At 41.2% G+C, this 21,171-nt stretch overlaps 2 protein-coding genes across 2 annotated transcripts; both read left to right on the forward strand.

Moving 5' to 3' along the window:
• Window positions 1-1,117: 1,117 nt before the first annotated feature.
• Window positions 1,118-5,237, forward strand: LOC133010862 (complement C1q tumor necrosis factor-related protein 7). Its single transcript, XM_061078517.1, has 3 exons — window positions 1,118-1,265; window positions 3,259-3,495; window positions 4,385-5,237. The coding sequence occupies exons 1-3, from the start codon at window positions 1,244-1,246 to the stop codon at window positions 5,011-5,013; spliced, it is 888 nt and encodes a 295-aa protein (XP_060934500.1). The 5' UTR covers window positions 1,118-1,243; the 3' UTR covers window positions 5,014-5,237.
• Window positions 5,238-5,952: 715 nt separating this feature from the next.
• On the forward strand, window positions 5,953-20,502 carry cc2d2a (coiled-coil and C2 domain containing 2A). Its single transcript, XM_061078918.1, has 38 exons — window positions 5,953-5,957; window positions 6,329-6,406; window positions 6,527-6,608; window positions 7,012-7,092; window positions 8,011-8,155; window positions 8,553-8,632; window positions 8,791-8,892; window positions 8,975-9,055; window positions 9,135-9,356; window positions 9,591-9,756; window positions 9,878-10,014; window positions 10,114-10,245; window positions 10,629-10,838; window positions 10,950-11,056; window positions 11,185-11,325; window positions 11,418-11,574; window positions 11,744-12,012; window positions 12,688-12,865; window positions 12,961-13,114; window positions 13,228-13,375; window positions 13,576-13,714; window positions 13,808-14,011; window positions 14,121-14,213; window positions 14,299-14,390; window positions 15,518-15,685; window positions 15,831-15,888; window positions 15,986-16,095; window positions 16,283-16,379; window positions 16,474-16,572; window positions 16,693-16,866; window positions 17,250-17,453; window positions 18,462-18,551; window positions 18,637-18,750; window positions 18,909-19,043; window positions 19,147-19,269; window positions 19,358-19,416; window positions 19,507-19,684; window positions 19,844-20,502. Exons 1-38 carry the CDS (start codon window positions 5,953-5,955, stop codon window positions 20,027-20,029), a joined length of 4,998 nt encoding a protein of 1,665 aa, XP_060934901.1. The 3' UTR covers window positions 20,030-20,502.
• Window positions 20,503-21,171: the final 669 nt, after the last annotated feature.

Here is a 21,171-nt window from a genome sequence, read left to right on the forward strand (position 1 = left end):
TTCTCGACTGGGCTGTGGCCTCCTCCCGCAGAGTGGGGAGACTTTAAATCAGCCATGCAGTATCTTCGCTGCATGGAGAAACACTGTGCTTATCATAATCTGACTTGTCCTGATTCATCATTTGTAGCATGCCCAATATTGCTGCAAAAACAGCACAACATTGCCTTTTGGGCTTTTTATGCTATGACCTCTTGTAGTAGTAACTTGATCACGCTGGAGCAATCTGTGACTCCTTAGATACATGTAGTACATGTAATTAGGGTGGGTCATTGCCACAGGGTCAATGGTTTGATCCCAGTCTCCCCAAATTGGTGTGCCGAAGTGTCCAAGACACTGAACCCCAAATCACTCCTGACGGCTGTCTGTGTGTGATTAATGGGTGGTACAGAAAATGCTGCACAGATGCACTGTGTGAATTTGTGTTTGAATGGCAAAACTGTTCTGTAATGTGCTTTGAGTTGTCATCAAGCTTTAGAAAACTATTATATAAGCGCATGCATTGTTTGCTAATGTATATATCCTATTATCCAAAATTCCACTGAGGAGTGAAGAAACCCTGACAACTGTATGGGTCAGCAGAACCGTTCCTCTTTATTCTTATCTCTTACCCAGATATTTATTTAATCATAACTAACTCTCACACCCAAACATCATCTTGGTCTCTGTGATACATTTTTGACTCACATCTACAAAGGTGACTCAACATACCCATGTGAGAGTCAGAAATAAGATTAAAAGTCAATCAAATCACTTTTGGCGCCATCTAGGGATCAATGTCTGAAATACAATTGAGAACAACTCTGAGGTCAAATTGACTGAGAAATTACTTCTGGCATTTATTAATCTGACTTCTCATAACTCAATAGTGTCATTCTTCAAGTGCCAAGTTGCTGACATCTACACTAAATGTGTCATCTGGAAGGAGTCTTTATCCATGACATAATGGGAGTTCACGCTGAATGCAAAACCAGTGTTCGCCTGGGGCAGAGCTGTTCGCCTTGGGGAGTGCATGAAGCAGAGGGAAGGGAGTGGATAAGGGCTTGGTGGGTGGGTGGAAGCAGGAAGGGTTGGATGGAGTGAAACAAGCCTGCTACTGCTGCTGCTGTTGTTGTTCCACTACAACACACTGTCACTGACACCTGAGAGCACAGCAGAGAAAGGAACATGTCGATCGGGGACTCAAATCATCAAGTAAGCGACCCTAACCCGATCTGAGCAGATAGGAGGAATACGCTCAGCAGTGATGAACAGCTACCAGGTGTGGGGTAAGAGAACTGGTTTGTTTTTTTGACTATCACACAACATCCTTCATTCACAAATGATGGACACCACCACATTTTCAAGATTTGAAGTTTCTCTGTATGACTTCTATAACTTGAATACAAACCTGTCAGTCTGTCTGAGTGTTCCAATGTGTCTTATATACATTCATGGCTTCTAAGTGTGTTTGTTTATCCAAACTTATTCACATTCTGTAGATGGTACACAATCACTTTTAAGGATTTAGACGTCTAAACAATCTCACTTCTTTTTCAAACTCTTACCACGATGAGGCTCAGGAATCATTGTGAGACTTATGTCTGACATGAATGAGAAACACCTTCACAGAGTCTGCTCATGTTCAGTGAAGCACACAAATAAAAGTGTTTCATTATGCCTGAATAATCTGCCTGGTTCAATAAGAACCAGTGTTTTTAGAGAAATTTTCAATGGGACATTAACGTCTCTATATTTCCATCACCTCCTTTTTAAATATTTAGGGGTGTGTTTGTATATCTGTTTGTGTTTGCATACATTCACCATATGTCCTCATGCACACACACACATCAGGCATGTGTGAGTTTAAAGGAGTTCTTTTTTAACGATAGCCATTCGCTGACATCATTGCTGCAGAGTGGAACTGGCGGGCGGGGTTTCTCTCTCGCAGGACCTCACACTGGCTCAGTGACCAGTTCATTACCCTGAAATCCAAAACACGATTGTTCTGTTCCGCTTGAACCAGTCGTGTTTGTGTGGGTGGGTGTGCAGGAGTGCTTGTGTCCGTCCTGTTTATCTCATCGTGTTTATTATCCCGTATTAGACACATATTTTGTCTGTTCTCCAGGCATCCTGCAGTTACAGACAAACCCAATGTGTAATGACAAGGAGAGCATGTTGCAATGCTAAGACACACATGTTCCAAAGCCCCCTCCGACCAGAGCCAGCCAGCCAGCCAAGGAGCAGATGCAGGACTTACATTCTCACGCCCACACGGGCAAATATGCAAAGAACAAGCATGTGTACTAATCCAATCGACAAATCTTTCTTCATGCTCAAACTCCTAAAAGAGATTTGTCAAGAATGTGTCCATATTAAGGGTTTAATGTTCAATGGGGGTCTATACAGACTGTTGATGTCCAGTTTGTGTCCCTATCGAGTGTCTGATGTTGATTATCTGTCCATATCAAGTGTTTGATGTTGATTATGTTTCCATATCGAGCATTTGATGTCCAGCATGTGTCCCTATGGAGTGTTTGATGTCCAATGTGTGTCAATATGGACTGTTAGATGTCCAGTATGTATCCCTATCAAGTGTTTGATGTGCAGGTTATGTTCATGTGGAATGCTACATGTCCAGTATGTGTCAATATCGAGTTTTTGATGTCCAGTTTATGTCTATATGGAATGTTTGATGTCCATAGTGTCTCAATATGAAGTCGGTGATGTCCAGTATTTGTTCATATCGAGTTTCTGATGACCAGTATGGGTTCCTGTGAAGTGTTTGATGCCCAGTATGTTTTCAAATGAGGTATGATGGTGTCTTTGTCTTTTTATAAGACAGCCACACATGATTAGACCTCCTTTTGTGTAACATTAATGTGTAACAGCTCTCTCTGCTCATGCTTGCTTCACAATTAGGCTCCCCTAACAGGGATTGTGTTGGATGTTGTGTCATGACTTAGGAATGTTTGGCAAAAAAAGAAGACTTGGAACAGAGATAAAGAATTTCATTAAAGGTCTCTCACGTGCAATTTAGCTGTGGATGAGAACATCAGCATGTAAGACTTATTCAAACAGCTATTGGTTCTCATTACAAAAATAACATCTGGCCTCATGCTGTACTTTTCAACATCACTAAGATTTATTTTTACAGCATTGTGAGAACTGATAACATGATCTCACCTCTTTTCAGAACCTGTTAGTGGGGCTGGCAATATTTTCCAAAAGACAAATCAGAAGTTGGTAGAATTCTCTTGAAATTGTTGTTTTTATTCACAGATTCGAAGATGTGGCTGTCAATGGGAGTCGTGTGTCTGTTCCACTGTGTCGTTGGACAGCTGTTTGAGACCAAGCTGAAAGGAGCACCACGTCTAATCTGCAGTGTCCCCGGGTCACCGGGACTGCCTGGCAAACCTGGCCCCACCGGGCCCCCGGGAGCAGATGGGAATGTGGGTATCCCAGGAAGAGATGGCAGAGAAGGCAGGAAGGGTGAAAAGGGAGAAAAGGGAGAAACAGGTATAATATGAAGCCTAGACAGATAAAGTGTCAGTTCATTTGTACAAATGGTACACAAATGCCACTAGTTTGTGCAAGAGAAAAGCTGGCACAGGAAACTTAACAAAAAAAAAGCTTACTGAACTATTAATATTGTTGGTTAAAAGGTGTTTTGTAGGATCTGTTTGGAATAGCACCTACTGAGGGTGGAAAGATGAACTATAACTCTGTGATAACAGGCCTCCAACTTATATATTTTTTTGTAATGACTTGGAAGGGTCTACCCTGCAGTGAATGTTTCCCTATAGATGCTTTACAATATGCTTTCAGCCTGTTCCAAGTTTCCAACAACACTTTCAGTTTATCAAGCTGTTGCTCACAGCTTGGTATACGTCTCGTTTTGTTTTTAGATTAACCAGAATGTAAATATTTTATTGGGCAAAGCTGGCTAAATATTGCCATGATATGTGATGGCCAGTGCGTGTCTCTTCCAGCAGAAAGATTGGACTGATATCATCTATACAGGCCGACCGGCAATAAATCTGTCAGGAATAAGTGATAGTCATGCACCTGAGGTTTCCATTATCTGTTGAAACAGGAATTCAGACCAACAACCTCATCTTAACATGAAAGTACAATTTCAGCATCGCCTACTGTTTTGCAGAGACATATGGTGACTCACAGTGTTCCTAGCTCCAGGATATTTACTCTGACGATGTAGTCAGCTGGATATAAGCCAAATGCGTGCTGTTACAATGTCAAAGTGGCTGTGTTCCAAGCATAACTTAACACTTGACACACGGTGGGGAGTTATATTTCTTTCATTGTCTAGTTCAACAAGTGCACAACAGAAACTCATAGGGGATGATGCTTCAGAAATAATGACGTCAACGCGATTTTTCGTTTTCAGGGTGGAAGGGCAGGGTTGGCCCAACAGGTAAGATTGGAGGGCGAGGTGACCGTGGCCCTGCAGGGAAACGAGGCCCTACAGGAGGGAGTGGAGATGTGGGCCCATCCGGTGCTCTGGGCCGTGAGGGAGAGAAAGGGGACATGGGCAAACAAGGGCCACGCGGCACCGCAGGAGTCTGCAGATGTGGCAGCCTGCTGCCTAAATCGGCCTTCTCTGTGGGAATCACCAGCAGCTACCCATTAGAGAAGACCCCCATCAAGTTCAATAAAGTCCTCTATAATGAGGGCGGACACTACAACCCACAGACGGGCAAGTTTATCTGTGCATACCCTGGCGTTTACTTTTTTTCATATGACATTACACTGGCAAACAAACACCTGGCTATTGGTCTGGTGCAAAACGGCCAGTTTCGCATCAAAACCTTTGATGGCAACACGGGAAATCATGACGTGGCCTCTGGGTCCACTGTGATTTACCTGAACCCAGAAGATGAGGTGTGGCTGGAAATCTTCTACCAGGACCAGAACGGTTTATTTGCAGACCCTAGCTGGGCCGACAGCTTGTTTTCCGGTTTCCTTCTCTATGCTGACGAAAACTACTTTGACGCACTGGCAGAGGACTACTCGTGAAACCAGGACAACACAAAAACATAAACCTCTAGTCACTGTTGTTTTCAAAGTGTTATTACATTTATGTAATGGTCGAGCTATATTTTTATACAAATGTTTGTACTACTATTACTATTACTACAGAGACGTATTTACTGATTATATAATTTGATAAAGCTTGAATGAGTATTTGATATATTTGTTTTGGCTGGAAGCCAATATGTTAAATAAACATTGTTGATATATAGAGAGCTTGGTTTCCTTTAGAAAAAGACAAACTGAAACATTAGTGATACAAAGATATTGTTAAATATGATGTGAAAGGTCAAAACCGTGGAGCCGAAATGTTCATCATTGCAGATATGTGGTCGACACAGAAAATAATCAGCTAAATGACCAGACGTGAATATTAGATACAATTAATAAAACAATATAAATAAATATCTATATAAATCTATATATAGATTTATATATATACATATATCTATATATAACATAAATATAAAGATGAGAAAAGATGGGGACAGTTTGTTATTGTTCATAGAAAATGTCTTCGTACATTTTCATAGTTTTTTTAGTTGTAGAATCGTGATATATTATTTTATATAACATTGAAATCCTGTAAAAATATGGTTATTGTTTTCCATTCTGTTTTTTAATCTTGATCTTTAAAAGGTGCAATAACATGTATACAGTCAAATGTATCACTATGATTAGTTGTATACAATATATAACCCTTCAATCGAATCCAAAAAGAAAATTGATACAATGGTAAAATAACTGTATCAAAGATTAAGGTTTATTGTTGCAAACAAATTTGTGTGAGTCTAAAGTTGCACTTGAAGAATAGCGTTTGTCCCAAAACATCCTAAAACAAAAGTGTAATTTGAATGTCAACCAAATGTGGTATTTGGTGAATATGTTCCAAATAGGACAAAACAAATTCCTATTTTGGTTGCTATGCGGTATTGCTATGGCTCACTTGTAGCCCAGACCTGGCAAACTAGAGCGGACGGGCCACGTTCCAACATTCCATGGAGTACGTGGGACAAAACTCTTTTGCTGTGGGGTTAGGAATATCTTACATCACATAATAAAAGTATTACAGATGATGCTCAACCAAAACGGACAGGTTCATAGAGAAACGCATTTGCTACTTCTCGGACACCGTAGTGAACGACTCAAAGCGTCGGACCAATGGGAAGCAAACAGTGCAGAGAGCAAGGTTGTCTGCCCCGACGATTCTTAGCAGGGTTGGTTGAGCCGTAGTTTATGTGGTTACTAGGCAGCGGTAACGCTTCTGCTGACAGAGCCATCTCGCTAACTCTGGGTGAAGTTACACTCCGGACCGGACACGACAGCAGGGGACCCGCCAGCTGGGAGGAACCACCACCGTCACCCTGGCGTCCTCAAGGTTCATGTCTACTCGCTTTTCTTTATTAAACAACTCCCACGTTAGCTGAGCGTCCCTGAAATGTAGCCTTCCAAGCTAAGCTACTGTTAGCTCTGTTTCAAAACAACCTCTGTGTTCCAGCGACATAAGAGAGAAGCTGCGGAAGAAGGGACGTGCTCTGCAAGACACGCTGGTAAAAAACCGACATGAGGACGACGTCCAGGTAAAGCTACACTAAAAGTGAAGTCTTTCTTGTTTACTGTGCACTGATGGTAGCCATCATTTTGAGTTGAAATGAACTAGAGTCCTCCCCAACATGAGAGACTACAGTCAGACCCACAGTGAAGATGCTAACTGTTTAGTTAATATAATTATACTCGATAGGCTCTGGTTCCGTCCAAGTCGGGTGCAGGGAAACGACCAACCACAGTGAAGGTTGGTGTGTGTGTGTTCTGTAGACAGTAGTGAGCTGTAGTCGCCCTTCTGTGTGCTCCAGTCCACACCCCCACTATCTCCCTCCCCCTCTTCCAGCTTATCTGAGCTAATAAGCAGTGTGGCTGCAGGTAGAGTTAGTGTCTGCAGATCTGCTGTCGCTGTCTCTCTTCACTGTGTCTGTGCATCACCAGGAACTCCAAGACAGCGGGGAAGACATGGGAGAGACACTGAAACGCAGATTCAAGGAGCAGAGACGGAGGCGAAAGACAAAGGTACTTCATCGTTTGTGTATGGTTTCCAAATGATTAGAAGTGATTTTATTTGCAGGTGACACAAACCTACTCTGTAGTGGTAGGACCTTGGAACCACTTTTGGATACCACGTAGAGGGAACTAAAATCTATTCAAAGTTGGTTTTATACAATAAATGAACACTGAACTAACCCACTCTATCAAATTTAACGCACTGAAATGTAAAGATCTGGTTCACTGCCCGATTTACGGACAAAGCCCCAATGAACATATTTTTACCCAACAGTATCCAAAATTGACTCAAATGATGGGAAATCAGCATGAGCACACAAGAAAAAGTTCATTTATAAACAATTACTGTTTAACCAACCCACAGAATCACTGTGTCCCAGTAAAATTAGTAAATTCTTTGAATAATTGTGCAAAGGGATTGGAAATCTGTTTAACATTGTATAAGTTAAAACTAATGTTAAAAAATAACATGGGTATACTGTATAATGGAAGAGGATGTGTACGTTGTCCTATTGTGGAGTTTGTCCCATTCTGACTGTCATGTTTTCTTCATTTGGTGTTTTCTTTTTGCTCTTAAAGCTGTATTTGTAACGCTATTATTAGCTTTATTTGTGTTTATTTGTTTATTTGACTTGTTTTGGGTGAAATATGGTAGCCTAAGCATAACGCTTGAAGGAATGTGTTTAACATTGATTCTAAGAAAGGGAAGACACAATAAGCTCACACTACTTCCTACTCCTTCCAGACATAAAATATGCACTTAAATGGATATTGTTTGTCTTTTTTCTTGTCTAAAATGCCAGACTTTCATTTATTCATTCTTCTGGCATCCTGTCAATTCTCGTTCCCTGATCCTCTAACTGTCTCCACTTAAGTGCTCTGACACTAAAAGTGCTAATCGCTGCTGCATTTCTTGCTAAATATTAGCTGCTTGAGCAGTCTTCAGCCCAGGAGTCCCACGATGATGTGGAAGAGATATCCAGCATCCAGCACCACAGTGAAAATGAGGAATCAGCTGTGCAGGCAGCAGAGTCAGTTGTTGGTTCCAGACCTCTGACTGTTTCTAAGAGAGGTAGGTGTCCCGTGAATCTGTCTCAGTATAATGAGCTGCATTCTCAAAATAAAGCCACAATACAACTGTTTTTAAAGAATAAAGAAAAAAAACGACACTGAAAATCTGGAAATATCTTGTAAACTAATCTGAGTTGCTGATGAAGGACATAATGTCAAAATTGGGTATAAGAAAGAAACAATTCAGTCCTCAGTGAAGAGATTTGATAACCCCTGTAATGCATATTTGAACGTGTTTTTGTTGCACATACTACTTAAATGTAGCTTTTTTTGTTCACTTTTAGTTTTTGCTCTGTTTACAACACTGTTCTTGATGAACTTTACTTATTTCTTTACAATACTGATTAATATGTTTAATTGTCGTTTCCTTATGTGCTTCTGTTCATGGCTCTCCTCAGAAATGCAGCATACTACTGGCTCTCAGCATTTAGACAGCTCTGTCAAGAAATACTTGGAGGAGAGGCTGAGAGCCGCCATGGTAACTCCAATTAAATCTTTTCCACACAAACCAGCCTTTAGGTTTAAATAACAATTTAAAAGATAGTGCTTACAAATCCATTTTTTTGATACAAATGTGAAATTCCCAATCCGTGAAGAAAAGTGTCAATGCATAATGAATTGCCTCTTTTGTTTCAGTCTAAAGGTCAGAGCCTTCAGCAGGAGGAGGCGTCTCCAGAGCCAGCCAGTCGCTTACAGAGCTTTAGAGACAGAGACACCATAACACGGTTTGACAGAGAGGTGAGTATGTTCCTCAATCCATCCATGATTATACTGCTGTGATACAACCATGCAATGTTATTTAAATCCCAGTGTTTTACAGGTTGAACCAGAAAAAGCTCGAAGACATAATGTCCATCCTGACATTAGCAACAGGGTCCAGTTACGAGAAACAACAAGACAAGTAAGACAAAGAAAAACCTGCAATCCTTTATGTACCATTCATTTATATAATTGTATTTATTTGTTCTTTTCAAATGCAGGCAGAAAAAGGACTCCCGACTGCTGAAGAAGCATACAAATTCTTTACGTTCAACTTTGAGCCAGATCCAGAACATGAGACAGAGAAGATTAACAGGAAAAGACAAAAACAGAATAAAACAACGGAGGACAGAGACGAAGAAGAGGGACATGAAGCTGAAGATCAAGAAGATTGGGACATAGATGAGGATAATCAGGATGAAAATGAAGACACCAACAATATTGTAAGAAAGTAGTGACTAGTAGGGTAGACTTCTCCAATAATCTGTTGAGTTTTTATTTTTTTGTGTGAACATCACAGAAACTGCAACTTCACAAAGTATATTAGGCTCAGTTCAAATTAAGACCTCTATTCATAGTGTCCATTCAGGTCATCTTTCTCTATATGTATTTGTGTCCTAATTATTTCCACACGAAACGTAGGTTGTGTCTACCTCATATTTTTTGTCCTGCCTCAGAGCGAAGAAGTTCCTTTGGTTCGAGGCGAAGAGGAAGATTTATTTCTCATTGAAAAGTCATCCCAAGACTTCCTGGAAGTGAGGAAAGCAGAGTATGTCGGGTATCAAAAACGTATCGAGAGAGAGAGAGAACGCAAGGTTTTCTTTACGCCAAGTTCTAGACCAGGTACTCTAATGCACTGAACCAAATGATAAGCACCTACATCTCTTCAAAACAGATCATCCGTTTTAAATATTCTGTTCAGGATAATCAATATATTTAAATGTTTTATTTATTTTTTTTACAGTGCCAACATCCATTAAACTGCCTGAAAACATGAGGCCCCGTTATCTCGAGGATGAGGGTCTGTATGTGGGAAAAAGGCCCCCTATGTCCCGGACTAATGAGAACATTCTGGAGAGCCGCATTTTAAAAATGGAGGAGGTAATCTCAACCAACATACAAGACAGTTTAACTATGTCACTGGCTCTAAACCTTCCAGGAGTTCTCTAAAATGCATTTTAATTCTTATAATTTATTAAGGGAAAGAAGTGGATTGGAGATGATGGCCGGATCATGGCTCTGCCGGACCCCATTAAGGAATCATCCACAAGACCCCCTCTCTTCCTCATGGAGGAGGACCTAGACCCTGCTCTGCAAACTGTATACAGGAAGGTCAGACACATGCCCGCTGTGACTCCAACTTTGATTACCACATCCATTTACCAAATCTAAATCTGTTATGACCCCCTAAATAGGCTCCTCACAAGGAAGTAACATAATTCAGAGTCACTAAATAGCAGCAAAGATCTACATTTATTATTGAAGACCCATTTGGTCACACAGTTCGACACCTCTGCTATTGCTATATCTGGTCTGCACGTGGTCTGTCAGTGTGTACCCATAGCTAAATCTTCTGTTTGCTTTGAAAGGTTTCTTATCTGATCTAAGGATATCTTTGTTTATTCATGCAAACAAAACACAGGTGCTAAATATAGTTCAATGTGATCATTGTTTTTCAAAATACTGAATGATTGATGATGATTTCGATTCCCCAGGCAATAAAGTCCAAGTATGCAAATATGTACATAGCTGGTACAGCAGATCCTGAGGGAGACTACCAACTTGATGTGGATGTTTCTGGGCTGATCTTCTCCCATCACCCACTCTTCAGTCGCGAACATGTCCTGGGGGCCCGGCTAGCTCAGCTGTACGACCAGTACCTCACCAGACAGCATAATAACCTGACAGGACACTTGACTGACAAGGTAATCTTACCAATACTATAGAACTTCCTTAATTTTTCTTCTTTAAAACGTATTATTCAAAGAGGTCCCATATACAAATCGAGTGTGTTTTGTGTTTTCTGTCTGCTGCAGTTGAATGGGTTGAGGAGTGCACTGCGGAATATCCTTGAGATCCACGACAGCCAGAGCCTCAGTCAGGCCATGCAGCAGAGGATATCTGATTACAGTCTGGAGGTTCAGTGAGTTTCCCAGATCTTGTCTCTCCCATCTGTGTCCTGTCCAGACATCTTTCTCTACTATACTCTAATCAGTAATCACTATGACTATCAATATTCCTGATGCATGTTTGTCCCTCTTAATGCCGTAGAAACACTCGGCAGCTACGAGACAGCGAGCAGGAGAAAGACCGGACTCTGCTGAAGAACATAATTAAAGTGTGGAAGGAGATCAAGGCCCTGAGAGAGTTCCAGAAGTTCTCCAACACACCCTACAAGCTCTTCCTCAGAAAGTAATGCTCTGGATAATGTATCTTTTATCTTGTTAACCACAGATTCTTGTAATCCTGTGACTAATGAGCTGTGTCTTCCACATCTGCTCCAGAGAGAGTGTAGACCAGGCGTCAGATGAGCAGGTGTATGAGGATGAAATCTCGGCAGAAGTTGTGGAATTGGAGGCTGAGAGTGAGGAGGACTACCAACGAAAGCTGGCAGAGTACAAGAAACAGCTGGCAGAGTGGAAGCTCTCAAGAAGAAAACAGGTGCCTAACTATTACATATTTATTTGCTTGGATTAGTTAGTGACATCTGAACATGTTGTATACTACTGTAAAAATACACTCTGTTTATTATATCTTAAGCTTATAGAAAAAATCTGCATGGTTTTGTTGACTGTGTAAATATGAAATTATTATATCTCTTTGTTTGCAGAAAGCCAAAAAGAAGAAGAGAAAAAAGAAGAAGAAGGGCCAGTTACAGGATGATACAGAAGAAGATGAAGACCAGGAGTTGAGTGAATCAGAAGGGCCTGAGGAAGAAGACTGTCCAAAGCCTGAGCCTCCCGAGAGGCCAGACTTTGACTCTATAGAGCAGCAAGTCAGAGAGAAAGCTGTCAGGATACGCAGGAAACCAGGAGAGTCCGTCCTGATTCCTGAGCTGCATGCATCTGGAAACATCACGGCCAATGACCTCTGCCCCAGGTACGAGCACAATCCTGGAGAAAGTCTGTGTTTATTTCAGAAGATTTTAACTTTGACTCAGATTCACCTTTTTAGAAAAGATTTTATTTAACAAATCAAAGGATGCAAGCATACTTTTTTTTACTTTGATGCTTCCCCGGAAAAGACCGGCCGAAACGATTTGCAGTGCGATGCATTTAATGTTGTTTGAAAGTAATTTGTTTCTAATTTATAACTATACTAAGCATGTGATAGCAGGAGGAAAGTATCCCTGGCCCTATGAACTCAATAAGCACAAACAGTTTTGATATTTATATCATATATTCTACCATGTGAAAGCTGATGGTGTCTTGTTTTGAAAAAGTTATAACGATAATATCTTATTTCTTATCTGGGGTCATGGGAGCATGCTCAGTGTTAACTTCTACTTTTATTCTATTGATTGTTTTTGTTGATGTTGAACACACAGATTTTGCCGTAGTTATAGATTTGTGTTGAAAAAGTTGCTTTAGTATAACTGAGTACACACAGCCCTGATCAAAGGTTCCTTGACAACGGGCCTAACAACTTTCTTTGAAGGACACCTAACTAACTTCTTCTCATCTGTCACATGATCAACTTCCTGTGTACAAGAAATTGGTGAAATTATGTCACTCCATGGAAGATATCTCACTAGTGTTTTCTCTTTTGTTGTAGGGCTGAAGTAGCTCGAAGAGATGATGTTGCAAAACGCTCTCTTTTCATCAAGATCCTGTACAATAGCAAAGAAGTTTCCCGAACTGACAGCCGCTCCCTGAACACTGATTTCAGAGTGCACTTTGGTCAGATCTTCAACCTCAAGATAGTCAATTGTCCTCAAAGCATCAATTTGCAGGTACAGTACAGAAACGTGTGCTATCGCTGATAAATAGATTCAGGAGAAGTTTTCTTTGCTCACCATCACCATATGGGTGCACTGTTTGTGGGCAGGTGTTTGAAGAGCTTGGATCCTCGTGTTCCCTCCTGACTCAAGTGTTCGTCCCAGTGCCAGAACCTTCTGTCTTAACGGGCAGTGTCCTTCTTGAGGAGTTCGAGTTCAGCAGCAACCAGAGAGTGATGTTTGACCATGAAGGAGTTGGAAGTGGTAAATGTCTCCACTTGACACCTGTTCAGATGTGAAACACTGTGGCTCAAAAATGCCTTTCATTTCAGTAACTCATTATTTATTGTCTGTCTCTCATCTGTCTGGCTTGTCAGATGTCCCCCTGTCCTTCGAGCCTGATGGCAGTAACAAACAGACTCTGCTGACCTCTGGTAAACTGACCTGTTGTGTATCCTGGGGTATTGGGGAGGATGATGTACCACTCGCCCCTCCTGTGTCTCAACAACCTGCTGGCATACACAGGTAATATCACTTCTAAAGTAGTATTGGTGGTCATGTGTTTATGTTTGACAGTTTGGTCATTGCACGCAATTACTGTGACATTAGCACAATACCTCTCCCTTTCATGAGATGATACGGTGAAGTCAAAATTAGTAGCTGACCCATCAGCTGATCCCTTCTGTCACTAGTTTGAACACTTTCACTCTCTGTTTCTGTTTTAGTGGCCTGGGACGTCTTGATGCTGTCACATCTATCGGGGCATCTGGACTCTATGACATGAAAAAAATTGGGGAGTGGGCCACGCAGTCACGATTGGACCCCAACGACCCAAAAAATGCTTCTATCATGCAGCTGCTAAAAGTGGGTGCCACAACACAGAGCTGTTAAACATCTCAATGATCCTGGAGAACTCAAGTTTCTAATTTTTGTCACTTTGTTTCTTTTGTTCACCAGGTGGCCAGAAGTGGAGAGGTGACAGCTCCAGAGTACTTCAGACTAGAGCAGCTCCAGGAGGAGTTTAACTTTGTGACTGATGAAGAGTTGGAGGGGTCAAAACGATTTCGCCTGCTCAGGCTCAGGAACCAAGAAGTTGCAGAGTTTCGAAATTACAAATGTGTTCCTGGTCTGGAGAGGGAGGTCTCTAATAAAGTATTCCAGGTCAGCCATCCAAATATTTACACATCATAGAAGGTTATGAATATGGCAAAAGGAGCATATATTTGCTCTATGTGAGGTAATTTTTTTTCTTTGGTCAACATTATCGCAGGAGTATGAGAAGAGACTGAAGGATGGAGACATTATTGACACCAAGGAACATCTGGATTCACACAGAGCTTTAGTTGCCAAATACCTGCAGAAGGTGAATAAACACACCAGATGTAAACATGTTTTTACCTCAGTGTTTTGCGCATGATATCTTCACATATTTTGGTATTTACCCACAGATCCGAGAATCTGTTATCAACCGATTTCTTCTTGCCAAGCATCACTACCTCCTGTCTGACTTGGTGATTGAAGAGGAGATTCCGAGCATCGGGTAAATACTCCTTTGGGCATTACTAATTCACTAAATAATCTGTCTCACTTTTAAATCCCAGCTCTCTGTCTTCTAAATGGGATTCATTTATGTTTGTGGGATGCATGTTAATGATTATTCCCTCTTTCCAAACAAATTAAAAAGCTACAAAGTGTTTGTAAACTGTGGGATCAGCAGCTAAATCAACTTATCAGATTGACGGGGCCCATATAAATCCCCAGGGTGACGTACGTTAGTTTTTTTTTTTGCCAGATGCTGCTTCAGCCTTTTTGATCTTGAGCTCCACACTGCACTGATTCTGTTTTCTGGAACTGTTTAAGGTGGTTCTTCAGTCCTTGGTGGCGTCTGAGCAGATTTCTACATTGTGATGCACGTCAACACCAGTCACGCTATCGGATGGGAGGCACATGTTGTTTATTATTGAAAGTGAATGTTAAAATTTCTTCTGTTCCAATTTTCTTCTGCTCTCTTGCTCTGCGTTTTAACAGTGGTGCAGGTCCGGGGTATGCGCTTATAGTTTCTTTCTTTTTCTCCCACCCTATGTGTTTTTGTTTCTCCCTTTTAGTTTGAAACCTGAGTAGCACCATAGTAACAAGTTGACTCGTGCAGTAGTTACTCTGTGTTCCTCGTGTATTTTGAAAACATTTTAATGCATAGATCATCTATGATGTGATATGTATTATTATTATTATTATATAGTCACATTACCCATTATAATAATGTAATCATATATATACTCTATTTGTATCTCTAAGTAGTGAAGCAGTTTGGCATAATTTGAACTGTATTAATCTTTCTTCAACTGCTATGATACAAAAGAGTTGTTCTATTCTCAATGTTAATATTGCAGTTCACAGTAGAAACAAATTCACACTGAATAAACCAACCGTATTGGTCCCATGTTCTAACAGCTCTTTCTTTGCCATCAGAGGTCACAGGAGATAAACACTCTACTCATGACTATTGTGATTGTAAAATTACAAATACCTGGACGGGCTAAAGTGTTGGTGGCAATAATCCCACACCCTCAATGAAAAAGTATTTGTGATCGGTAGATAAATGTATGTAGTCTGTCTGATGCCATTTCAATTGAATGGTTGACACAAGGCGTTTCTTGTGACACTCAGGATCCTAGGAATCAATCTTTTCAAGCTGGCTGAATCCAAGCGGCCGCTGAAACCTCAGAGGAAAGAGAGGAAGAAGGTGACCGCTCAGAATCTGTCAGACGGAGACATCAGACTTCTGGTCAACATCATCCGGGCCTATGACATTCCCGTCCGCAGACCCCAGAGCAAGTCAGTGTTCAGCAAACCCACTCGCATTGAGAGTACTGTAGGGAAGAAAGATTGTCCTCGTTTTCCCCCAGAAATGTTGATGAAAATCCCACTTTGCTGATTTGCAGGATTAGGAAGTAATATTGAACTTTGTTTTTTATTTTAGTAAACCAGGACAATCACCTCCGAGTGTCATCCAGGGCAACGACTGGCTGATCGGACAGGTATAATACACCTCAAACTTTTCTCTAGATCTGGCAGCAATTTAACCTGTATGATCAATATTATATATGTCTTTAATGTGTGTTTTTTGTAATGTAGGTACAAGTCAGGCCATTTGTGGAGGTTTCCTTCCAGCGCACAGTACTTCAAACCACCACAGCAGATGGACCAAACCCCTGTTGGAACGAGGAGCTGCAGCTGCCATTTAGGTGAGCAACAGTGTGTTTCATGTAGGGTGACTACCAGGTGTCCTGTTTAATGTGGGACTGCACAGCATTTCTATCTCTGTGAAGAACCTAACACAGTGAGACACACAAGAAAAAAGAGTCTAGATGTCTTAAATTAATGAGTTGGATTTTGAAATTTGAATTTGTAAACTGGCCTTCTCCTCTACAGTGCCCCAAATGGTGACTACAGCATTGCCAGCTTGCAGTCAGCCAAAGATGAAGTCTTCATCAGCATATTTGATGAGTTGGTTTATGAAACTGGAGTGGTGAGTAAACCACTCTGACTTTATCTTTCTCTCGTCGCACTCACAGTGTTTATGCGAGTACATGTTCCTGTAACTGCAGTTTTTTACTTTTTAGAGTGACAAAGACGGCGGGAAATCGATTCACATCCGAGCAGAGAAGCACTGGCTAGGCTCTGTCAAGATTCCTTTCAGCACTATTTATTCTCAGTCCAGGGTGAGAGTAAATGTTGTGTGTGTGTGTATGTATGTTTGTATGGCTGGGTGCGTGTCTGTGTGTTTTAACGGATGCTTTGACTAATTTCGTTTTGTTTTTCTTTTTTTGTCCATCTGGCAGATTGATGGAACATTCAAGGTCAACACACCGGCAGTGCTGCTGGGATACAGTAAAGAGCGGAGCCATGGCACTAATGGTGGTTATGATATGCGAAGCCTGAGCGAGGGAGCATTTATCACAGTGTTCATCACCATCGAACCTCAGCTGGTGCCTGGGGAGCCCATCAGGGAGAAGGTGAGTCATGTCTAGGAACTCAAGCATGGGATTGTGTCTGCTTTTTAGTTTTCAATCATCATGCTAGTTTATTTATTATTTTTTTCCAGATTTTAGCATTGATGGTCACATCTAGTTCATATAATATAGATGTATGTATTTGACCAACTAGCTTCCATATTAAAATGTAAAATTTCTCTTATGTTTGCCTTTTTGTCACTGACTTGATTTTGCTCTGCTGCATGCACTAGTTAAAGGAACTGAAGGTAAAAGTTCACAAGGACACTCATTAGAATCATCTTTTGACCTTATTCACCCATTCATGACCACATCACTCTAATGAGGTAATTCAGATAGTTCTGACCTGTATTTACCTGAAGTTAAGTTTTGACCTTGTTGTGCAGTTTGACAGCCAGGAGGATGAGCACTTACTTCAGGCCTCAGAAAGATTTGAGAGGGATGCAGCCCAGCGATATCCGGACAGACCTGTCATCACCACTGTCGTAGACCTCAATGGGAAAACGGTCTTCATCACACGATATATTCGACCGCTCAACCCCCCACAGGAGTTACTGGATGCATTCCCTAACAACCCCCAGGAAGCCACGGTCAGTGTGATTGAACTGAGTATATAGAAATGTCTAGGGCTGAACTAGGCCAAATTGTGTTCTTTTAAGTATAAAAAAAAAAATACCAATTAAATTCTGCAGCCATAATAAAAGTCATGACCTGTGGACAAAATTCACAAAATGGCGACAGAGTTTACCCAGAGTTCTCCTCCACACATGCACAACACAGCGAGAGCTTCTCTGCACAGAAATAAATCCTCTGCATTATTCAGGCGATAGGTGGAGCGACCAGATGCAGCAGGCAGAGGATTTCAGACTGGATTTCTTTCGGACATTATTTCATGAGGTCAGGCAGAGAAAGTTTGCAGAGAGAGTCTCACTCCGTCATTTACGTTCACGCATACACCTCCTCTAGAGAAAATACAGAGGACCTACGGAGTTCAGTGCATGTCTGCAAGCAGACCACAGTCTGAAAATAGAGCAGGAATGGCACAAGCAGTGCTCTGTCTAGAGAGGACAGGCTGTGCTTTCAATATGATTAGGGAGCCATAGAGACAGAATTAAACTTTATACACAATATGAAAACTACAGAAACATAAGGGATTCCATAAGGAGAATGTGATCAATATTGCTAAGAATTGCTTTAGGGGCTGTATGAATGAACGTAAATATCTGAGTGAGAGGCTCTGGATTTTCTGCAGACTCTCTCCATCTTGTCCCTAGTATAAAGTCCGCAGAAAGTCTGAAGGGGCCGATATGAGAACACAGCATGAGGTCCTCCATAGGTTTAATGATCTGGCTGCTGCACCACCCCTCACCTGAATGCTCTGGAGATTTGTAATGTGAACACGTCTGAGAAAGTCCGGACCCAATTCTCCAGGCCTTTTTTGGATGTCATGTCTGAAAATGGCCTAATTGTGTTTAATATATGCAACATATGTGACTGTCATAACAATAAAGTGTATTGAAATTTAAAATTTGAAATGGAAAGAGACTATTCAGATGCCTGTGTTTCTTATTGACTCCACTTACTCTGTCCCTACACAGGCCGTGGTTGCCCGGTTTGTTTCGCTCATCCCATCTCTGCCAGACAGAGTTTCCTTTTCTGGTGTCTGTGACCTGTGGAGCACCTGTGATGTGAGTGAACTCTCTTTCAGATATTGGGACTGGAGAAGGAGGTAATCGCCTGTCTTACAGTACCTTGTTTCCTCTTCCTGTACAGCAATTCCTCACTCTCCTAGCAGGAGATGAAGAGGAACATGCCGTACTGTTGTGCAACTACTTTCTGTCAATGGGCAAGAAAACCTGGCTCATCATTGGCACTGCTATACCAGAGGTGGGTTACATTTCTTTTTTAAATATGGAGATTTTAACATACGTATTATAAATCTTTAAAAAAAAAATGTCATTCGTTTTGGACATGTATAGATAAATAACATCACTTTTGAGGCCTAAATCGGCAGCTCTAAACTTTTTAAATGTTAAATTTCTTAGGGACCCACAGCGTATGTCCTGACCTATGAGCAGAGCCGCTACCTGATATGGAATCCCAGCAGTGGTCAGTACTATGGCCAGTATGACACCTTTTGCCCACTGCAGACAGTTGGTTGCCTGGTCAATGCTGACAATGTGAGTGAGAGACACTTTATCAAATTTTTCACAATATGACACTTCACTCTTTAATAATTTCCTTTTGTTTACTGTGACTAATTATATGTTCTGTGACATATAGGTTTGGTTAAATGTTCAACAATACACTGCACCAATGAGGATGAGTTTTGACACAACAAAAGCAAATTTGTGGAAGCCCTTTTTCTCCCTCTCGTTCTCCCACCCTGGACTGTCCAGTGTACAAGTGAGTGTTCAACATGTCCGCAGATTCTCAAAGTATTTTTTTTCTTTTTTATGTCATCAATATTTCAACTAAATTGAATTGTCTTTAGCAAGAGGAGCTGGTGTATCGACGCACAGACAAAGCAGCTGCAGCTGAACTTCAGGACAGGCGAGTTGTGGCAACTGATTTTGTTCTTGAAATGTTTGTTACTTGATTTTTAAACTACACTTAAGACAAAATGCTTCTCTTTCCACACAGAATTGAGAAGATCCTGAAGGAGAAGATCATGGAGTGGCGTCCTCGTCAACCAACCCGCTGGAACCGCTACTGCACCACCACCCTCAAACAATTCCTGCCCAAACTGGAGCTGAGTGGAGGGCGCGACGTGGCTGAGGGGCACCGCCACGAGTTGCAGAGCCTGCTGGGAGACAACAGGGTAAGTCTGAAATGGGTGTTACTCTTAACTGTGTGATATAATCAGTTAATAATCAATCTGTCATCATCTGCTTTGTAAAAGCTGGAGGAAAACATATGATCTCACTCTGACAGATTCATATCATAAATTACCTCTAATACTGCATATGTTTCTTTTTAGATTGCAGGATTCCCCTTGCATTTGCCCTTCTCTGAGATTCGTCCCATCGTAGAGGCAGTGCACAGCACTGGAGTTCACAATGTCCAGGCATCAAATGTGGAGTTTGCCCTGGCTGTGTACGTGCACCCTTACCCTAATAATGTCCTATCTGTGTGGGTGTACCTGGCCTCACTGGTCCGCACATGAGACACTGATCTCACTGTTTATGCTGCTTTGATAGATGAATGAACTATAGTCAGAGTGAAGCTCATAACATATTATGTTTCAATACCACTGTAAGATATTATTTGTATAAAATGTTGATCTGGTTAATATTAAAACATATTTTGTTATGAGTCAGATATTTAGCTGCCAACTCTTCCTGTTTCCACTGCAAGCCACTTTTTGGGATGCAATTAGATTAAGAAATGATCCTGGGCAGCTGGAGAAAAAACCAGTAGAGGGACCTGTCATGTTGAGGTGTAACCAGAGAGGAAGCCTATTTAAAGCACTTGATGGTGACCTGTCCACTGGGTAGATTTGTTACACAAGCATTTTTAAAGGATTCATTTCTTTGGCAAAGACTAAATAATATTTTTTGCATCTGCAAAATCGATGTGCATGCTAGGCATGCACATTTTTATATTTTATTTTGTAATGCATTTCATGTACTTGTATAAGATGAAATTGTGATGGCAATTTCGTTTGAATAAAGAGCAAAGTCATTGCCGGTCTTTCTGAGATTTGGTTCCTGTATATGCCCATAAAACATCAAGTATATGAGAAAGGAAAAGAAAATCCAGCTTCCTGGAAAATACAAGGGATGGTCTTTTAGCTTCAACTTGTACCCAAGGGTAATGTGGCCACTGAATGTAAGTGAAAGCTCCTCTTCAGCCATAAGCAGGATGGAAGCAAGAAAAGGCCAGGCTGGTGATGGATCTGAGGGACTCTGCTGATGAGTCTGTGAGGGACATACACAGACTTATGGAAGCTTGGTTATGGTTAAGAAGGCGGGACAAGATTCAGACAGATCCCTGTTCACTGCCCACAACAAGGGGATGTTCCGGGAGAGCCCGGCTGATGAACCCGCAGCCAACGAGATGAGCACTGGTGGAGGTCCGGCAGGCCCAAAGCCTAGCAGGTTACATCCTCTACCTTTTAAAATCAATTATATACTATATCATTGCATTCATGAATTAATTTAATGAAATTAAAAAACAATGGCTTTGTGTGTTCATAATATAAACAATTATAAAAGACAAGAACTAATATTAGATTAGACATACAGACCAACATATTATTTGAATCAGATGTGTACAGTTTTACTTTAAATTGGAGGAGCCTTTTAT

The sequence above is a fragment of the Limanda limanda genome, chromosome 9 (assembly GCF_963576545.1).
Source record: "Limanda limanda chromosome 9, fLimLim1.1, whole genome shotgun sequence".
In the NCBI taxonomy this organism is placed as follows: domain Eukaryota; kingdom Metazoa; phylum Chordata; class Actinopteri; order Pleuronectiformes; family Pleuronectidae; genus Limanda; species Limanda limanda.

Bases quoted from the DNA above. Each gene is read 5' to 3' on its own strand.
- cc2d2a (XM_061078918.1), top strand. The intron at 6,609-7,011 runs GTAAAGCTACAC...GTGCATCACCAG, and splicing joins GACATGAGGACGACGTCCAG to GAACTCCAAGACAGCGGGGA. The intron at 14,012-14,120 runs GTCAGCCATCCA...ACATTATCGCAG, and splicing joins TCTCTAATAAAGTATTCCAG to GAGTATGAGAAGAGACTGAA.
- LOC133010862 (XM_061078517.1), top strand. From the start codon at position 1,244: ATGAACAGCTACCAGGTGTGGG. The intron at 1,266-3,258 runs GTAAGAGAACTG...TTTTATTCACAG, and splicing joins GAACAGCTACCAGGTGTGGG to ATTCGAAGATGTGGCTGTCA. The intron at 3,496-4,384 runs GTATAATATGAA...TTTCGTTTTCAG, and splicing joins GGGAGAAAAGGGAGAAACAG to GGTGGAAGGGCAGGGTTGGC.